The following is a 16,811-nucleotide window of genomic DNA, read 5'->3' as shown; positions in this document are numbered from 1 at the left end:
CATGACCTGAGCCGAAATCAAGAGTCAGATGCTTAACCAACTGAGCCCCTCCATGGAGTTTTTAGAAACATAATTATCCTATTCAAAAATGAAGCCATAAGAATGCAAACTCAAGCAATCATAGTAGAATTCTAAGCTTACTGCAAACTGAAACTTCAATTTCAAATTTTCATGCTGGAAATATGAATAAATCTCTACAAAATAAAAATGGGGAAGCAACTTTCCATATCTGCACTAATATATAGTTACATTTTATAGTAAGCACTTTTTTTAATTGTTTGAAAAAATTGAGGCTTTTTTTTTAAAAAAAGCACTCAAAACATTTGATCATACCTGGTGACTGGGGCATTTACATATTACTTCTATGTTCTCTTTATATACACACAAACACACAGCCCAAACCCACAAACCTTTATGCTAAGGATAAAACAAAAACCAGTATAGCAAAGAAAAAGATCTCAGACCTATGAGCCTAAATAAGGGCTAGTTGCTATAAAAGGACATAAAATTGGGCTCTTACATCTTCCTAGGAGAGAAGGCAAAGTACAATGAATTACAAGGAAATATATCCCTTCATGAGGAAGGGACAATTTTCCCAGGACTAAACTCTAAAAGGATTTGGTTGAAGGAATTCTGAAGAGAAAAATGTTGCTTCTTGTATTAATTACCAGTAAAAACTGAATGCATGCTCTAAAACATAATTCTTAACAGGATATATACATGGAAAATCAAAAGAATTTAGTTTCACTATATAATATTCTAGTTGTCTATTTTAAAAGAATACCTACATCTGGGAAAAACTAGAGCAGGGCTTCTCAACAGAGACACTATTGAGACTTGGGGCCAGATCATTCTTTGTTGTGGGAAGCTGTCCTGAGTATTGTACAATGTGAAGAAGCATCCCAGAAGATACCAAGAGCACCCCAAGTTGTGACAACCAAAAATGTCTGCAGTGCCAAATGTCTCTGCAGGGGTAAAACTACCTGGATTGAGAACCAATGATCTAGAGGAGAGACTAATTCACTTATCCTTACATTATGCACTCTCAAATATCAATTGTTTCCAGACTTGTTACAAGAGTTGACTTAAGATTAATGTCTCTAGCGACTGGATAAGTATAGATATTTGGTGTCGTTAACTTTTTAAAAACATATACAGTAATAAAAGTAATATATGGTTAAGAAAATCAAAGAGCATAAGTTGTATTCTTCCCATCGTACTACCACACTAGGTTGAACTGTAGGAGTTCTTGTGAATCAAATATATCTTCAGAAAATAGATAGCTATGATTTTATTTGGAATCTGAATAATAACAGAGAACAATAAATCTACTCCATAAGGAAGGAGAAGAAAGTTTGGTCTATAACATTCTGAAATTTTCAGCAATCACCTACTTCAAATTTTTCAAAGGTTTCTCTTGGGGAAAATCACATTCAAATTAGATGGAGTAACAGAATGAACACTCCTCTATATACCTAAAATCCAGCTTCAACATTCATCAACTCACAGCCAATTATTAGTTTTAAAATAATTTTTTTAAAGCTCTTATATTTTTTTATTAAAAATATGGCTACTCTGTTTTTCCTAAGTCAAATTCATAGCCTTCAGTAATCATCATTGCCTTGCCTTTTCATATTCTTTGAAATTACAAAACTAAAATGCGTTAAAGTTAAATTTTGGAAGTACAAGTTCAATATTGATATTTAGGAAGAATTTTAATAGAAAAAAAAGTATTTCAAATTTATCCTGTCACTTCTAGAGTTGTTGGTTACATGATAATAAATTTAGTCTTATTTAGTAGAGGTCTCAATAATAGCATTTACCTGTGGCAAGTAAAAAATGTGTTTAGCAAAGATGACCAAAACTAATGCAAGTAACTTCTAATAAATACTACTATTGTTTGTTACCTGTTAACCAAAAAATACACCAAATAATGTCACTGCAACTGTGTGGTCTATTCCTATTAACAGATCCTTATTAATTTCTCTATTGTTTCTCTATTTGTTTCTCTCTCTTGGCTATTGCCAAGTCTGGTCTCACATGCTGTGGGCTTCCCCCATGACACTTTAGCCAAGTAGTGCCAAACCCAAGCTCTCTAGGATACCTCTTATCACCCTCAGGTAACCATAATGGCTCCCAACTCCCTTGCAAGCCTGAGACCCACTCCTACATCTCCTTCATGGATCCAAACACATGCTCAGGCCACAACAGATACCAGGCAGGTACTGTATAAAGTACTTTGTTTTAGGATTACCCATGCATCATTGTGGCCCATTAACACAGATAATCAAAAGGTGACTGTACTGGACAGTACTACTTCAGCTGATCATCAGCGTGAGAAAACATCTGCAAATAGCTATGGTGGAATAACTCAACTAAGTTGGGTGTTTTCAAGTATGTCTCAATTTTTTAATTATAAGTTAATGTTTCAAATAAGCATTTAATTATTTAAATGACAAATAGGCTTTAAATTATTCATCTTTCATAAAACAAATTAGTTATTACTAAATGGCAATTTTCACTTATTCATTTTTTATAAAACGATATAAACTATACGTAAGAATTTAAAAACTGTATAAACCCTATCTTCTATGAATAATTACATATTGATAACCTTTCAAAGGATCTCCTTAATTTAAAATTGAATTTTTAAACAAGGCTATAAAGTTTGTTCTTAAGTAGGCTTCATGCCCAGCACGGAGCCCAGTGTGGGACCTGAACTCACAACCTTGAGATCAAGGCCTGAGCTGAGATCGAGTCGGACGCTTAACTGAAAGAGCACACAGACACCCCAAGGCTACAAAGTTTTTTAAACAAAAAATTACCTGGGACTCCTGGGTGGCTCAGTTGGTTAAATGTCCAGCTCTTGATTTCAACTCAGATCATGATCTCACAGTTCATGAGTTCAAACTCCCAGTTGGGCTGTGTGCTGACAGGACAGAGCCTGCATGGGATTCTCTCTCTCCCTCTCTCTCTCTGCCCCTCCCCTGCTCACACATGCACACTCTCTCTCTTTCTCTCAAAATAAATAAATAAATTTTTAAAAATTACCTTACATGGTAAGTTCCTCAGGGGTTAGAACTTCCACCGCCTTTTAGTATCTAGCCCTTGAGAAGAATTACTTCCCTTCTTATAGCATTTAATAATCATTCCTTCCTATTTCCTTTACTCTCTGCTAACTACTTCAACAGCTGGCCAAATAAATTCTAGTCAGCTCTTAGAGTGGGAAGAACACTACTCTTTAAGTTCTTTTTTTTTTTTAATTTTTTTTTTTTTAACGTTTATTTATTTTTGAGACAGAGACAGACAGAGCATGAATGGGGGAGGGTCAGAGAGAGAGGGAGACACAGAATCTGAAACAGGCTCCAGGCTCTGAGCCGTCAGCACAGAGCCCGACATGGGGCTCGAACTCACGGACCGCGAGATCATGACCTGAGCTGAAGTCGGCCGCTCAACTGACTGAGCCACCCAGGCGCCCCCTCTTTAAGTTCTTTATGTTGCCTTTGAACCCCCTGATCTTCTTCTAAGCCATAATGAGGGGGCACTTGGGTGGCTGAGTCGGTTAAGTGTCCACCTCTTGATTTCAGCTCAGGTCACGACCTCATGGTTCGTGGGATAGAATTCCAAGTCCGGCTCTGCATTGACAGCGTGTGGTCTGCTTGGGATTCGTAGCCTCTCTCACTCTGCCCCTCCCCCACCTCACACTCACACCACACACTCTGTCTCAAAATAAATACACTTTAAGCCATGATGAACTGAATGTAGACAGTATTGACTCTTTAGGTTAAGTTGAGAAAAGCAACAGTCCTGGCTTGGAAAATTTTTAGTTTATAAGCTTATAAGAATTTTAGTTTGGGGGACCTGGGTGGCTCAGTCCATTAAGCATCCAACTCTTGGTTTCCGCTCAGGTCATCTCACGGTTTGTGAGTTTGGCCCCATGTCAGGCTCTGTGCTGGCAGTGAGAAGCCTGCTTGAGATTCTCTCTCTCCCCCTCTCTCTCTGCCCCTCCCCTGCTCACACTGTCTCTGTCTCTCTCAAAAAGAAATAAGTAAACTTAAAAAATATATTTAAAAAAAAGAATTTTAGTTTGAATAATGTTCTCATAAACCTTTTTTTTTTAACTAACCAGAAATGGACACAAAGTCAAGGACATAGTAAATAGCATTCATCCTTACACATAATGCTATACTGACTTAAAAGTAGCTATGTATGTTTATACAAGTAATTCAGTAAAATTAAATGTTTGTTCTGATAACTATATATTTTTGAAAAATATTTAATGTTAATTTAACTCCTACTCTCAGTTTTAAAATTAAAAATTTGTTAGCTTTTTAAATAATATGCTTCCAAAGAAATAAGATAACAGCAACAAAGCTAGAGATAGGATTTCTTTAAAATTGCCACCCTTGGGAGGCGCCTGAGTGGCTTAGTCGGCTAAGCATCCGACTTCGGCTTAGATCATGATCTCATAGTTTGTGGGTTCGAGCCCAACATCGGGCTCTGTGCTGACAGTTCAGAGCCTGGAGTCTGCTTCAGATTCTGTGTCTCCCTCTCTCTCTGCTCCTCCCCCACTCATACTCTGCCTCTATCTGTCCCTCAAAAATAAATGTTTAAAAAAAATTTTTTTAATTGCCATCCTTGGGGCACCTGGCTGGCTGAGTCAGTGGAACATGTGACTCTTGACCTCAGGGTTGTGAGTTTGAGCCCCACAATGGGTGTAGAGATTACTTAAAAATAAATTTTTTAAAAATATTTATTTCTGAGAGAGCACAAGTTGGGGAGGGGCAGAGAGAGGGGGCAGAGGATCTAAAGTGGGCTCTGTGTTGACAGGCTGACGATAGCAAGCCAATGTGGGGCTCAAACTCATAAAATGTGAGATAATGACCTGAGCTGAAGTCAGACGCTCAACTGACTGAGCCACCCAGATGCCCTAAAAATAAAATCTTTAAAAAATAAATAAAAAATAAAAACTAAATTGCCACCCTTAAACTACCTAAGTAATCTACATCAAGAAGCTATTCTAATACTTCTTATAGATATGGTGAGTGTGGTGTAAATTAGTGCACTACTTCATACTATGTTTAGTACAAAAAAGTCTGATACTAAATATTCGTAATCAATTCTATTTTGTTTTTTAAAACCTCTGCCATTCAGTTGGCTAAGTCAATGGAATTCCCATCTTCAGATTCTAATTCAGAATAATTTAGAAACTAGTTCAGTTATATCAGAGTGATGGAGGGTTGAGGCAGCGGGGCACAGACTGAGGTGAATAGCAGAGCCAGCAGAATAGAAAGAAAAAAAGCAAATATAAATCAAGTTCATTTGTAGGAACCCCAAAAGAATAAAGAATTCCAAATGGAAAATAGCTCAGATATCATCTAATCAGTCTTATCATTTTACAGATGAGAAAACTGAAGTTCAAGTCAAATGTCACACAAGTCAGCAGAAGAATCAAAGTAAAACTTAGATCCCTGACCCTCCCCACTCCCAAACATATGGAGAAAAGAGGTAGAGCACTAGGCGGCTGAAAAGTGATAAGGTTCCTACCCATGACACAGAAAAAAGATACTGATGAGGAAAGAAATCAAATACATCAGAGATCTAGTATCTCCTAGTCCTGAACCACTCTACCAGACAACTCCTACAAAACAACTCTTAATACCTACTAGCATTCCAATAAATATGTGATCTGGTCTTTGACCTGACTGAACCTCCATTTCTTTCCTTCTTCAATCCAATCTTCTCTCCAAATTCTCTAAACCTAATACTTTTGCTCAAAATGCCAAAAAAAAAAAAAGAAAGAAAGAAAGATAGATAGAAAGACAAAAGAAAAGAGAAAAGAAAAGAAAAAAGAAAAGAAAAGAAAAACGGAAAGAAATGGAAAGGAAAGGAAAGGAAAGGAAAGGAAAGGAAAGGAAAGGAAAGGAAAGGAAAGGAAAATCTAATCTCAAGATATCATAAGAACGTCTGGCTCCCTCTAAAAACATAGTAATATTCTTAATATAGCATAATAATAATAATAATAATAAATATAAATATAATTACCAAACATTAGAAAATAACAGTATTTAAGAACAAGGGGTTGCAAAAACTACAGCCTACATGCTAAATCTGGCCTGCAGACTGCTTTTATATGACCTACAAGTTAGAATAGCTTTTTACATTTTTAAATAGTTGTTTAAATACACACGCACACAGAGAATAACATGAAACTGATACTACATATGTGGCCCACAAAGCCTAAAATATTGACTAGCTGGTCCTTCACAGAAAAGGTTTGCCAATCCTTGTATTTAGAGTATTTACTAAGTATTTGCTTTGTAAACAGAAAATGTTTTCTCATACTATAATCTTTCAGTCTAAAGAGTATCAAATAACTCTGATGTTCAACTGACTTTTCTTTTTTAATGTTTATTTATTTAATTTATTTTTGAGAGAGAGAGGGTGAGAGAGAGAGAGGAAGAGAAACCAGGAGACAGAGAATCCAAAGCAGGCTCTGCACTGACAGTACAGAGCCTGCTTCGGGGCTCAAACTCACAAACTACAAGATCATGACCTGAGGTGAAATCAAAAGTTGGACACTCAACTAACCGAGCCACAGAGGTGCCCTCAATTGACTTTTAAAACAAAGGACTCTACCTGTGCATTAAGTATAACTGAAAATTATTTCAACCCTTAAGGCAAATACTAAAAAATATATAATTTTTAAAATTTACTTATTTCTTAGCTATAACCTCCATCAGCCCATTTCTCCTATTCAACCTCTCACCCAGCATACTCTTTTGTATAGACTTAACAGGTATTATACAACTGCAGATCCCTCACCCTTCCAGGGATTGTTCAACTTCAAATGAAGAAGAGTCAACATATTCTTGACAGCTCTGACTCAGGCCCCTGTTATTTCCCTTTTTTTTTTTTTTTTTTTTTAAGTTTACATATATTTGAGAGAAAGTGAGACAGACAGACAGACAGAACCAGTGGGGGAGGCGGGTGCAGACAGGATCCAAAGCAGGCTCTAGGCTCTGTGCTAATACCAGAGAGCCCGATGTGGGGCTCGAACTCATGAACCATGAGATCATGACCTGAGCCGAAGTCTGATGCTTAACCGACTGAGCCACCAAGGTGCCCCTGGCCCCTGTTATTTCTGACCTACTAATCTCTATCCATTCATCTCTCCCATTTTTCACTTACTCCATTAAAATGGCTTTAAAAGACAGCACTAATTAGACTATTAATTATATGTAGATTTATGTGACACTCAAAAATAAAATGTTCTCATTAACTGAATTCATACATATAATTACAACTTAGAGTAGACTTATTCACCTTCCTCCTTAAGACTGCTACCTTTCTCAGGTGCCTGGGTGGCTCAGTCAGTTGGGCAGCTGACTTCGGCTCAGGTCATGATCTCACCGTTCATGGGTTCGAGCCCCACATTGGGCTCTGTGCTGACAGCTCAGAGCCTGGAGCCTGCTTCAGATTCTGTGTCTCCCTCTCGCTCTGCCCCTCTCCATCTCATTTTCTCTCTCTCTCAAAAAATAAAAATTTTTTAAAAATTAAAAAAAAACTGCTACCCTTCTCTACCAAAGTAGTACAGAATTCTAATCAAAAAACAGATGATTATCAGGGCACCTGGTTGGTTCAGTCAGTAAAGCATCTGACTCTTGATCTCAGAGGCATAAGTTTGAGCCCCACGTTGGGTATAGAGATTACTTTTAAAAAACAGATGATTATCTTTCATTATTATTTGCTTATTGTCATCATCTATCTTCACAATCTCTTCTACTTTCACAAACTAATAACAAATTGTTCATCCTTTTTAGAAACTCTATTAATGTCTCTTCTGCATTTGAACTTTTCTTCTCATAGTCTTTTTTGGTCCTTTGCTAAGACTTCAAATATGCAGAAATTCTAAAACTCTTAATTGTAAACCCCAAAATTCTCTATCAGATTAGTAATTTGTCAATATCCCTCCTTTTACAGAAAACCAAGTTCATCTATTTCATTATTATTATTTCTTCTAAGGGGTCACTTCCAAATAAAATTTACTTCTCGTTAAAACTCACCAATACCTTATTGAGGAGGGCACCTTTTGGGATGAGCACTGGGTGTTGTATGGAAACCAATTTGACAGTAAATTTCATATATTAAAAAATAAAAAAAAAAAAAAAAAAAAAAAAAAAACCCTCACCAATTCTTGGGGGGTTTGGGGGAGGGTTTGTTTTTTACTTTAAGAGATACAGCAATATAGCAAGCAGTAAATTATACAATGTCTACAGAATTTCATATGGGATGTAAAGAAAACCTTACAGTGGCAAATACATTTTTAAGATTAAATAGTATTAAATAACAAGAAGTCCCTCTAAATCAGTTTGGTGAACTTTCAAATAGCAAATATAAGTGAGTCTTCTCATATCTGGTTTGATTATCTGGACTCTATTTTATTTAATTACACAAATTAAGCTTCAGACTTTGAAAATTTGTTGGATTAGTCAATTTCAGAAGCATCCTGAACTCTGCTACTCAGTAACAAGACAGCTGAACTAGAAAAGCTCCAAAGATCTCATCAAAGAGAAGCAGGCAGATCAAAACCTTTATCTTTTTAATGTTTTTTAAAATTCATTTTGCAATTACAAATTGGCTTTTCACTGCAGTATTATTTAAATGGCCCCAAATACAGAAATGGTTACGAAAGCTGTGACATACACATGCAATATTATACAGCCATTGAAAATGTTTATGAAGAACTTGTAACATCATGGGAAGATATCTGTTGTCATAGTAAGTTAAAAGAACAAAATCCAAAATTCTATACATAATATAATCACAGCTACGTTTTTAAAACTATTTATAGGAAAAATGGAATAAAGTATTAAAAGTAAAAAGTTTAAACAGTGGTGAAAGGGTTTGTTTTTCCATTTTTTTATTTTTCTATATATTAAGGGAATGGCTTTTACAATGGAAAAAAGTATAACATTAAACTTTTTTAAGTTTTATATAAAGATAATTTTATAAGTTCACTTAAATTAATATTTTCTTTATTGAGATATGGTACCATCCTGATTAAACAAAAGTCCTACCAACAGAAAAAAAAAATGTAAAGAAGTGATTAGGCTATCACATTAATTTTTTTTTTTAAGATAAAGAAATGTGGAATTCAGTACAAGTTGGAAGAAACCAGAGAAATTTTCACTCAAAGATGATTATTTTAACATGACTACTGAATTTTAATAAAAGTATTAAAATCTGCTTCCCTGTCAAATTCATAGAGAATCGCTCCACAAAAAGAATCAAAAACAACCTGATATTGAATTTGTATTTTGCAAATCATACATGTGAGTTAACTCACATGATAAAGCCTGCCAGCATTATACAGATTGCTTGTGTTTATAGTGTTCCTCATAGGCAAAATAGAAAAGCAGTGTGGTCTCACTTGTGAAATATGATTGATTGAAGATTCCATCCTTCGTAGCTGGGATGCTTGGATATCCAGCATCTGCAGGACATTGTTGGCCAAGGTATTTATCAGATACGCAACACTTGCTAAGGACTGGGTGGTGTAGGCTTTGGTTTCTTCTAGAGCTCGCTGCTTATCTGCTGACTAAAGGGGGAAAAAACAATCATCAATTTAAAGATAACTCATTCTATCAATCTACTCTACAAAAATGCTCATAAAATCCATTGTTTCTGAATCTACACACACTAGTTAAAAATGTTCTGAACGTTAATTATCAGTATCATGTAAACCCAACAACTGTTGGCTGAGTTAATATTTTCATGTTGAATAGATACATCTTTGTATAGATGCATAAAATCCTATAGCCATTATTTTAAAAATGAGATCCACTGGATTTTTAAAAAAAATTTTTTAATGTTTATTTATTTTTGAGAGAGACAGAGCATGAGCAAGGAAGGGGCAGAGAGAGAGGGAGACACAGAATCTGAAGCAGACTCCAGGCTTCCAGCTGTCAGCACAGAGCCTGACTCAGGACTCGAACTCATGAACCATGAAATCATGACCTGAGCCGAAGTTAGATGCTCAACTGACTGAGCCCCCAGGCGCCCCCTATCCACTGGATATTTTGAGCAATGGCAGCAAGTACATAGCTTCTCAAGATCACTGTCTGGAAAAGTAGCACTAATGTGAATGTATAAATTCTAGCATCCATTTCTCTAGTTTTCTGAATTTGTTCTTTCCTTCCATTCTAAATGTGAAATGTGGGTATAATGTAATGTCTCATTAAAGTAATAATAATGATAAAACAATTATAATGATAAGTAAAAATGACACTGTAAATAAAAATAGGTAATAATTGCGGCAAATAATGAAAAATTAAAATTAATTAAATCTTTCTTCTCAATCACTTTAAGTGCTATAACTCTATGGGACATAAATTGCCAAGTATCAAACTCTGGTTGAAGAACAGAGTACACAGTAAAAAGTGGTTAAATCATTATTTCCAAGGTCACAAGGCAAAACAATGGTAAAGATACATATGCTATGTTGCTAAATGCTAGATACCATCTTCTATAGAAAACTTTGGTTTAGGGTGCCTGGGTGGCTCAGTTGGTTAAAGTGTCCGACTTCAGCTCAGCTCATGATCTCACGGTTCATGAGTTCCAGCGCCACCCTAGGCTCTATGCTGACAACTTGGAGCATGGAGCCTGCTTCAGAATCTGTGACTCCCTCTCTCTGCCCCTCACCCACTCACACTCTGTCTCTCTATCTATCTCTCAAAAAATAAATAAACGTTAAAAAAATTTTTAACATAAAAAAAGAAAAGAGACTGTAGTTCAGTAGAAAGTACATGAGCCTCTGAACAAGAAACCTTTTATTTTCATGTCATCTCTACTATTTACTTTACAAGGTATCAACTTGGACAAGATTAACAGTTTCTCAATTTCCTCAATTAGAAAGCAAAAGAGATAAACCTCTATATCAACCATTCTAAGTAGTGTGAATACCAAATTAAGATAATGAATGTAAAACCACTTTCTAAAACTACAAATCATGATATGCTGTCATTATCTCTTTGAGTGTTCATTAGCTATTCAAAGTTCACTACATTCCACTCTCCCCTCTTTCCTACACAGTACAGGAGTCAAAATTAACAACCCTAGATATGTTTTTCCAGGGAGAGCAAAATTCTTTTGAAGAAGGAGCAGTCAACAAAATAATCAAATTATACTCAGTTTATCTTGCAAAGAGTTAAAGATAACTATATTAGCTTTTTTTTCTCTTTTCTATCTTAATCCTTAGTAATCTTTTTTAATTTTATTTTTTATTTTTTAAAATTTACATCCAAATTAGTTAGCATATAGTGCAACGATTTCAGGAGTAGATTCCTTAGTGCCCCTTACCCATTTAGCCCATCCCCCCCTCCCACAACCCCTCTAGCAACCCTCAGTTTGTTCTCCATATTTATGAGTCTCTTCTGTTTTGTCCCCCTCCCTGTTTTTATATTATTTTTGTTTCCCTTCCCTTATGTTCATCTGTTTTGTCTCTTAAAGTCCTCATATGAGTGAAAAAAAACATGGAACGCTTCATGAATTTGCATGTCATCCTTGCACAGGAGCCACGCTAATCTTCTCTGTATCGTTCCAAATTTAGTATATGTGCTGCTGAAGAGAGCACAGTAATCTCACTCTTATCAATACTTGAATTAACAACAGAGTTGAAACCAAATCTGGTAGAAGATAAATACTTAAAAAAAAACCCCACCATACAGACTTCTAGATTCTGATTATACATGTAAGGAGCCTGAAAGACACTATTCCATCCTAACAAATAAAAAGCTCAACACAATGACAACAATCAACAACTTTTCTTGAATTCACAGTAAAAGCAGCAAGTCATTAACACTTTTCAGAAATTACTCTAAATCAGAGTATTAACTCTAGAGAATAATTCAAAATTAAAACACTTAGAAAATTTATTTGATAGTATGCCTCAAAGGATCAAGGGGATGGATATCTGGACAAACAAATATTTTCAATGTACCCTTTTTTATATTGGATAGTATTTGAGATTTTTTGAAGAGCAAATATTATCATTTCATGCTCTGCCTTTGTTCCTAGTGAATATATGAAATCATGTAGCTGAGTGATCATCAAAGATATGAGACCCTTTTATATTAGGTAGGCTTTGTGTATATCTACTTTTCCACAGAAGACTGAAGACCCTGTAATGTAAAATATTATGAGAGATGCTTTTTGTGGCTGATATAACATTGATGTAAACCAACATGAAGTATGTATTTAGGGCATCATTCTTCTACATTAAAGTAAGGCAAAGGAACACTGTGAATTTTATAAATAAATTGCTATACCAATTGCTCTTTAAGGAAAAAAAGTTGGGAGTCCTTTAAAATCCTGATGTATCCTCATAATAGTGAAGTCATGAATATATAGAAGTCAGGAATATCAGCTGATGTGATTGAAATGAAAGAATATTCACATACATCAGAGAAAAGTATAGCTTACTTTTCTACAAGGGCATACATTTATTGTACATTCATGTTTACTAAATAATTGGCCTCAGTCTTGAAAACCAAAGAACGCACAACTCTCAGATGATTGTATCAGAAGAACAAAAATGCTTTTATTTTTTTTAACATTTATTTATTTTTGAGAGAGACTGAGTGTGAGTGGGGGAGGGGGAGGAGGGGGGGAGAGAGAGAGAGAGAGAGAGAGAGAGAGAGAGAGAGAGAATCCGAAGCAGGCTCCAGGCTCTGAGCTGTCAGAGCCTAAAGTGGGGCTCAAACCCACTAACCGTGAGATCATGACCTGCACGGAAGTCAGACACTTAACTGACTGGGCCACCCAGGCATCCCCAAAAATGTTTCTTGATTGTTTGTAATCTATTTTTTCACCAAGGAGCACACAGTGGTGTGCTTTATTTAAGTGCTTTATTTAGACCAAGTATGAACTTTATATATTTAATAAAACTAAATGGTTTCTAATGTATTAAAAGAAAAAAGTTATTCCTGAAACCCTTTAGAAGGAAAGGGCATAGATGACATGATCACCTATATAGAAATCCCAAAGAATTGACCAAAAAAATTCTTGGAACTTAATAAAAAGATTACATCAAGGTTGCAGGATACAAGGTTAACATAAAAAAGTCAACAGCTTTCCAGCAATGAATACAGTAGCAATGAACAAGTGGAATTTGATATTAAAAACAATATCACTTACATTAATAACCAAAAATATAAAATACTTAAGTACAGATCTAACAGAATATGTCTGAGATCTATATAAGGAACATGGCAAAACTCCAACAAACAAAATCAAAGAACTGAATAAATGGATAGGAAGACTCAATACTGTCAAGATGCCCATTCTTCCCAATCTGAAATATAGAGTCAATGCAACCCCAACCAAAATACCAGCATATTATTTTGTGTACATCAACAAACTGATTCTAAAATGTAAAGGCAAAAGACACAGAATAGCCAATACAGTATTGAAGGAGAACAACAAAGTGGGAAGACTAACACTACTCAACTTCAAGATTCACTCTACCGCTATAGTAATCAAGACAGATATACTAATCAAGTGTGGTACTGGTTAAAAATGGACAAAAAAGTTCCATGGAACAAAACAGCCTAGAAATAGAACCACATAAAAACAGTTAACTATCTTTAACAAAGGAACAAAGGCAATACAATGGAGGAAAGACTGTCTTTTCAACAAATGGTCTGAAACAACTGGACATTTAAATAAAACACACACACACACACACACACACAGCTTACACTCCTCACAAAAATTAACTCAAAATGGATGATAGACCTAAAAGTAAACTGCAAAACTATGCAACTCCTGGAAGATAACACAGGAGAAAATCCGGGTGACCTTGGGTATGTCAATGACTCTTAAATACAAAATCAAAGGCAAGATCCATGAAATAAATAACGGATAAATTAGATTTCATTGAAATTAAAAACTTCTGCTCTACACAAGACAATGTCAAGAGAAATGAGAAGACAAACCGCAGACTGGAAGAAAATATCTACAGAAGACACAACCGATAAAGGACTGTTACTCAAAATAAAAACAACTCTTCAAAGTCAACAATAAGGAAAAAAATCAATTAAAATAGGGACCAAAGACCTTCACACACACCTCATCACAGAAGACACACAGATGGCAATAAGCCCATGATAAGATGCTCCACATCATACGCCATCAGGGAAATGTAAATTAAAACAACAACAAGATACCATTACACCTTATCAGAATGTCTGAAGTACAGGACACTGATAACACCAAATACTGACGAGGCTGTGGAACAACAGGAATTCTCATTCACTGCTGGTGGGAATGCAAAATGGTACAGCCACTTTGGAAGACAGGTTGTTGGTTTCCTACAAAACTAAACATACTCTAACCAGATGATCTAGTAATCCAGCTTCTTGGTATTTACCCAAAGGAGATGGAAACTTATGTGTACACAAAAACGCATACAGAAATGTTTATAGTAGTTTTATTCATAATTGCCAAACTTAGAAGCAATCAAGATGTGGTACATCATACCACACTAAAAAGAAATGAGTTAGCAAGCACTGAAAAGACATGGAGTAACCTTAAATGCTTATTACTAAATGAAAAAAGATGAATCTGAAAAGGCTACATGTTGTATGATTCCAACAATAAGACATTCTGAAAAAGGTAAGACTCTGACCATGAAGGCAGTAAAAACAACAGTGGTTTGCCAAGGGTTGGTCAGAGAAGGGATGAATAGGTGGAACACAGGGGATTTTTAGGGCAGTGAAAATACTCTGTATGATACCATAAGGGATACATGTCATTACACGTTTGTCAAAACCCACAGAATGCAAAACACCAAGAGTGAACTCTAAAGTGAAACTGTGGTCTTCGGGTGATTATGTGTCAAGATAGGTTCATCAATTGTAACAAATATACCAATATCGTGGGGGATGTTGAAATCTCTATACCTTCCTCTCAATTTTGCTGTGGACCTAAAACTGCTCTAAAAAATAGTCTTAAAAACAAACACAAAATCATTCTCTGTTGTCAGCTACTTTCAACACAGGCATATCTGTTTCAAATTTCACAAATGTCAATGCCAACAAAAGATGTAAAAATTGAAACAGACTCTTAACTATAGAGAACTCTCCTGTTGCCAAAGGGAGGTGGGTAGGGGGATGGGTGAAATATGTGATGGGGATTAAAGAGTATTCTTATGATGAGCACTGACAATGTATAGAATTGCTGAATCACTGTACCATACACCTAAAACTAACACTGAATGTTAGTTAACTATATTGAAATTAAAATTAAAAACAACAAAGTTTTAAAAGATACAAAAATTATACTGTCATCAAACTTATATAAAATTAGAATTATGCTTATAAATTATACCATAAATTAAATTTATTTTTAAAAATTTAACAGATACCCTACAGTTGAAGGTAACAAAATTCCAATTCTTCTATTCTGACATTTGCCAAAATTTTTCATACTACACCTAAGCAGATTATTCAATAAAGAGCCACAGATTATAGGATTTTTAAGGTATCAGGTAGCATCTATTTAAGAATAACTATGAGAGAGACTAAATCACGGTATCCCAAATGAAAGTTCACAGATATTCCCCAGAAATCAGCAAATGTCTTTAATAATTTTTTGTACCTTAAATTTCCACAATAATGTATTTACAAAATTTTAAAATTCACATATTAACATTACATAATATAAATCCTCTGGAATTACTGAAAAACTAAGACGCAAAGCAAATTCAGCTCTGCTTTGGGGCTCAACTGTGTCAGGCCAAAGTCATGCTACTTTAATTGTAAAGCAAATTAATGAGATAAAAGAGGCAAACAATATATAAATAAAGCATTCGCATCAAATGATGACCAAGTGTACACTACATTGTGCTGTACAAGCAATTAAAGTTTTTTAAAGGGTTTGCAATGGCTTAAATAACCAGGAGACTTGAGTCATTCCAAGGAACCCCCGAGAAGTCCATCGTACACTCTGTAATACTGCTCAAAATAATCTGTAAACCGAGACACCTGGGTGGCTCAGTCTATTGAGGGTCTGACTCTTAATTTTGGCTCGTCATAGTTTTGTGGTTCATAGGATTGAGCCCCCATTGGGCTCTGCACTGACAGTGTAGAGCCTGCTTGGGATTCTTTCTCTCCCTCACTCTCCCAAAATAAATAAACATTAAAAAAAAAGTTAGAAAAAAGAATCTATAAACCCACCACATATTCAAATTTCAAGGACTACTAAGTTTTGGCAAAATATTACCCATGACCATTAGTGCTCCTGAATTTAGTATTTTGTTTTGTTTATAAATTTATTACATATTTATAGTAATAAATATGTTACTAATAAATATGTCTTGTTACAAGACAGCTGTAATTTTATTTTTTTTTTATTTTATTAAAAAAAATTTTTTTAACGTTTATTTATTTTTGAGACAGAGAGAGACAGAGCATGAACAGGGGAGAGGCAGAGAGAGAGGGAGACACAGAATCTGAAACAGGCTCCAGGCTCTGAGCCATCAGCACAGAGCCTGACGTGGGGCTTGAACTCACGGACCGTGAGATCGCGACTTGAGCCGAAGTCGGCCGCTTAACCGACTGAGCCACCCAGGCGCCCCAAGACAGCTGTAATTTTAAGTGGCTTATATCTAAGTTTGCGTTTGAACATTAAATAACATTAGCATAAAAATTACATTTATTTTTCAAAATAAATCAAGTCAATACAGGCAGTCAGATTTCTTTCTTTCCATTTAAAAGGGTTTGATCTTTACTTAAGCCTAAGAATTACTA

The 16,811-nt window shown here is 35.3% G+C and overlaps 1 protein-coding gene and 1 non-coding gene across 21 annotated transcripts in view; both read right to left on the bottom strand.

Moving 5' to 3' along the window:
* The window catches only part of ABI2 (abl interactor 2), a 139,303-nt gene that overhangs the window by 72,030 nt on the left and 50,462 nt on the right, over window positions 1–16,811 (bottom strand). For all 20 annotated transcript variants that reach the window (XM_042949819.1, XM_042949816.1, XM_042949815.1 and 17 more), the window contains exon 2: window positions 9,434–9,601. In XM_042949819.1, coding sequence (XP_042805753.1) covers window positions 9,434–9,601 — 168 coding nt within the window. The remainder of the gene's footprint in view (window positions 1–9,433; window positions 9,602–16,811) is intronic.
* On the bottom strand, window positions 11,529–11,635 carry LOC122228923. The gene has a single exon (XR_006206810.1). It is a non-coding gene; the product is annotated as a U6 spliceosomal RNA (small nuclear RNA).

Source organism: Panthera leo, chromosome C1 (assembly GCF_018350215.1).
Source record: "Panthera leo isolate Ple1 chromosome C1, P.leo_Ple1_pat1.1, whole genome shotgun sequence".
NCBI lineage: Eukaryota > Metazoa > Chordata > Mammalia > Carnivora > Felidae > Panthera > Panthera leo.
Note: the sequence above shows the minus strand (reverse complement) of the source record. Positions and strands in the feature narration are given on the sequence as shown.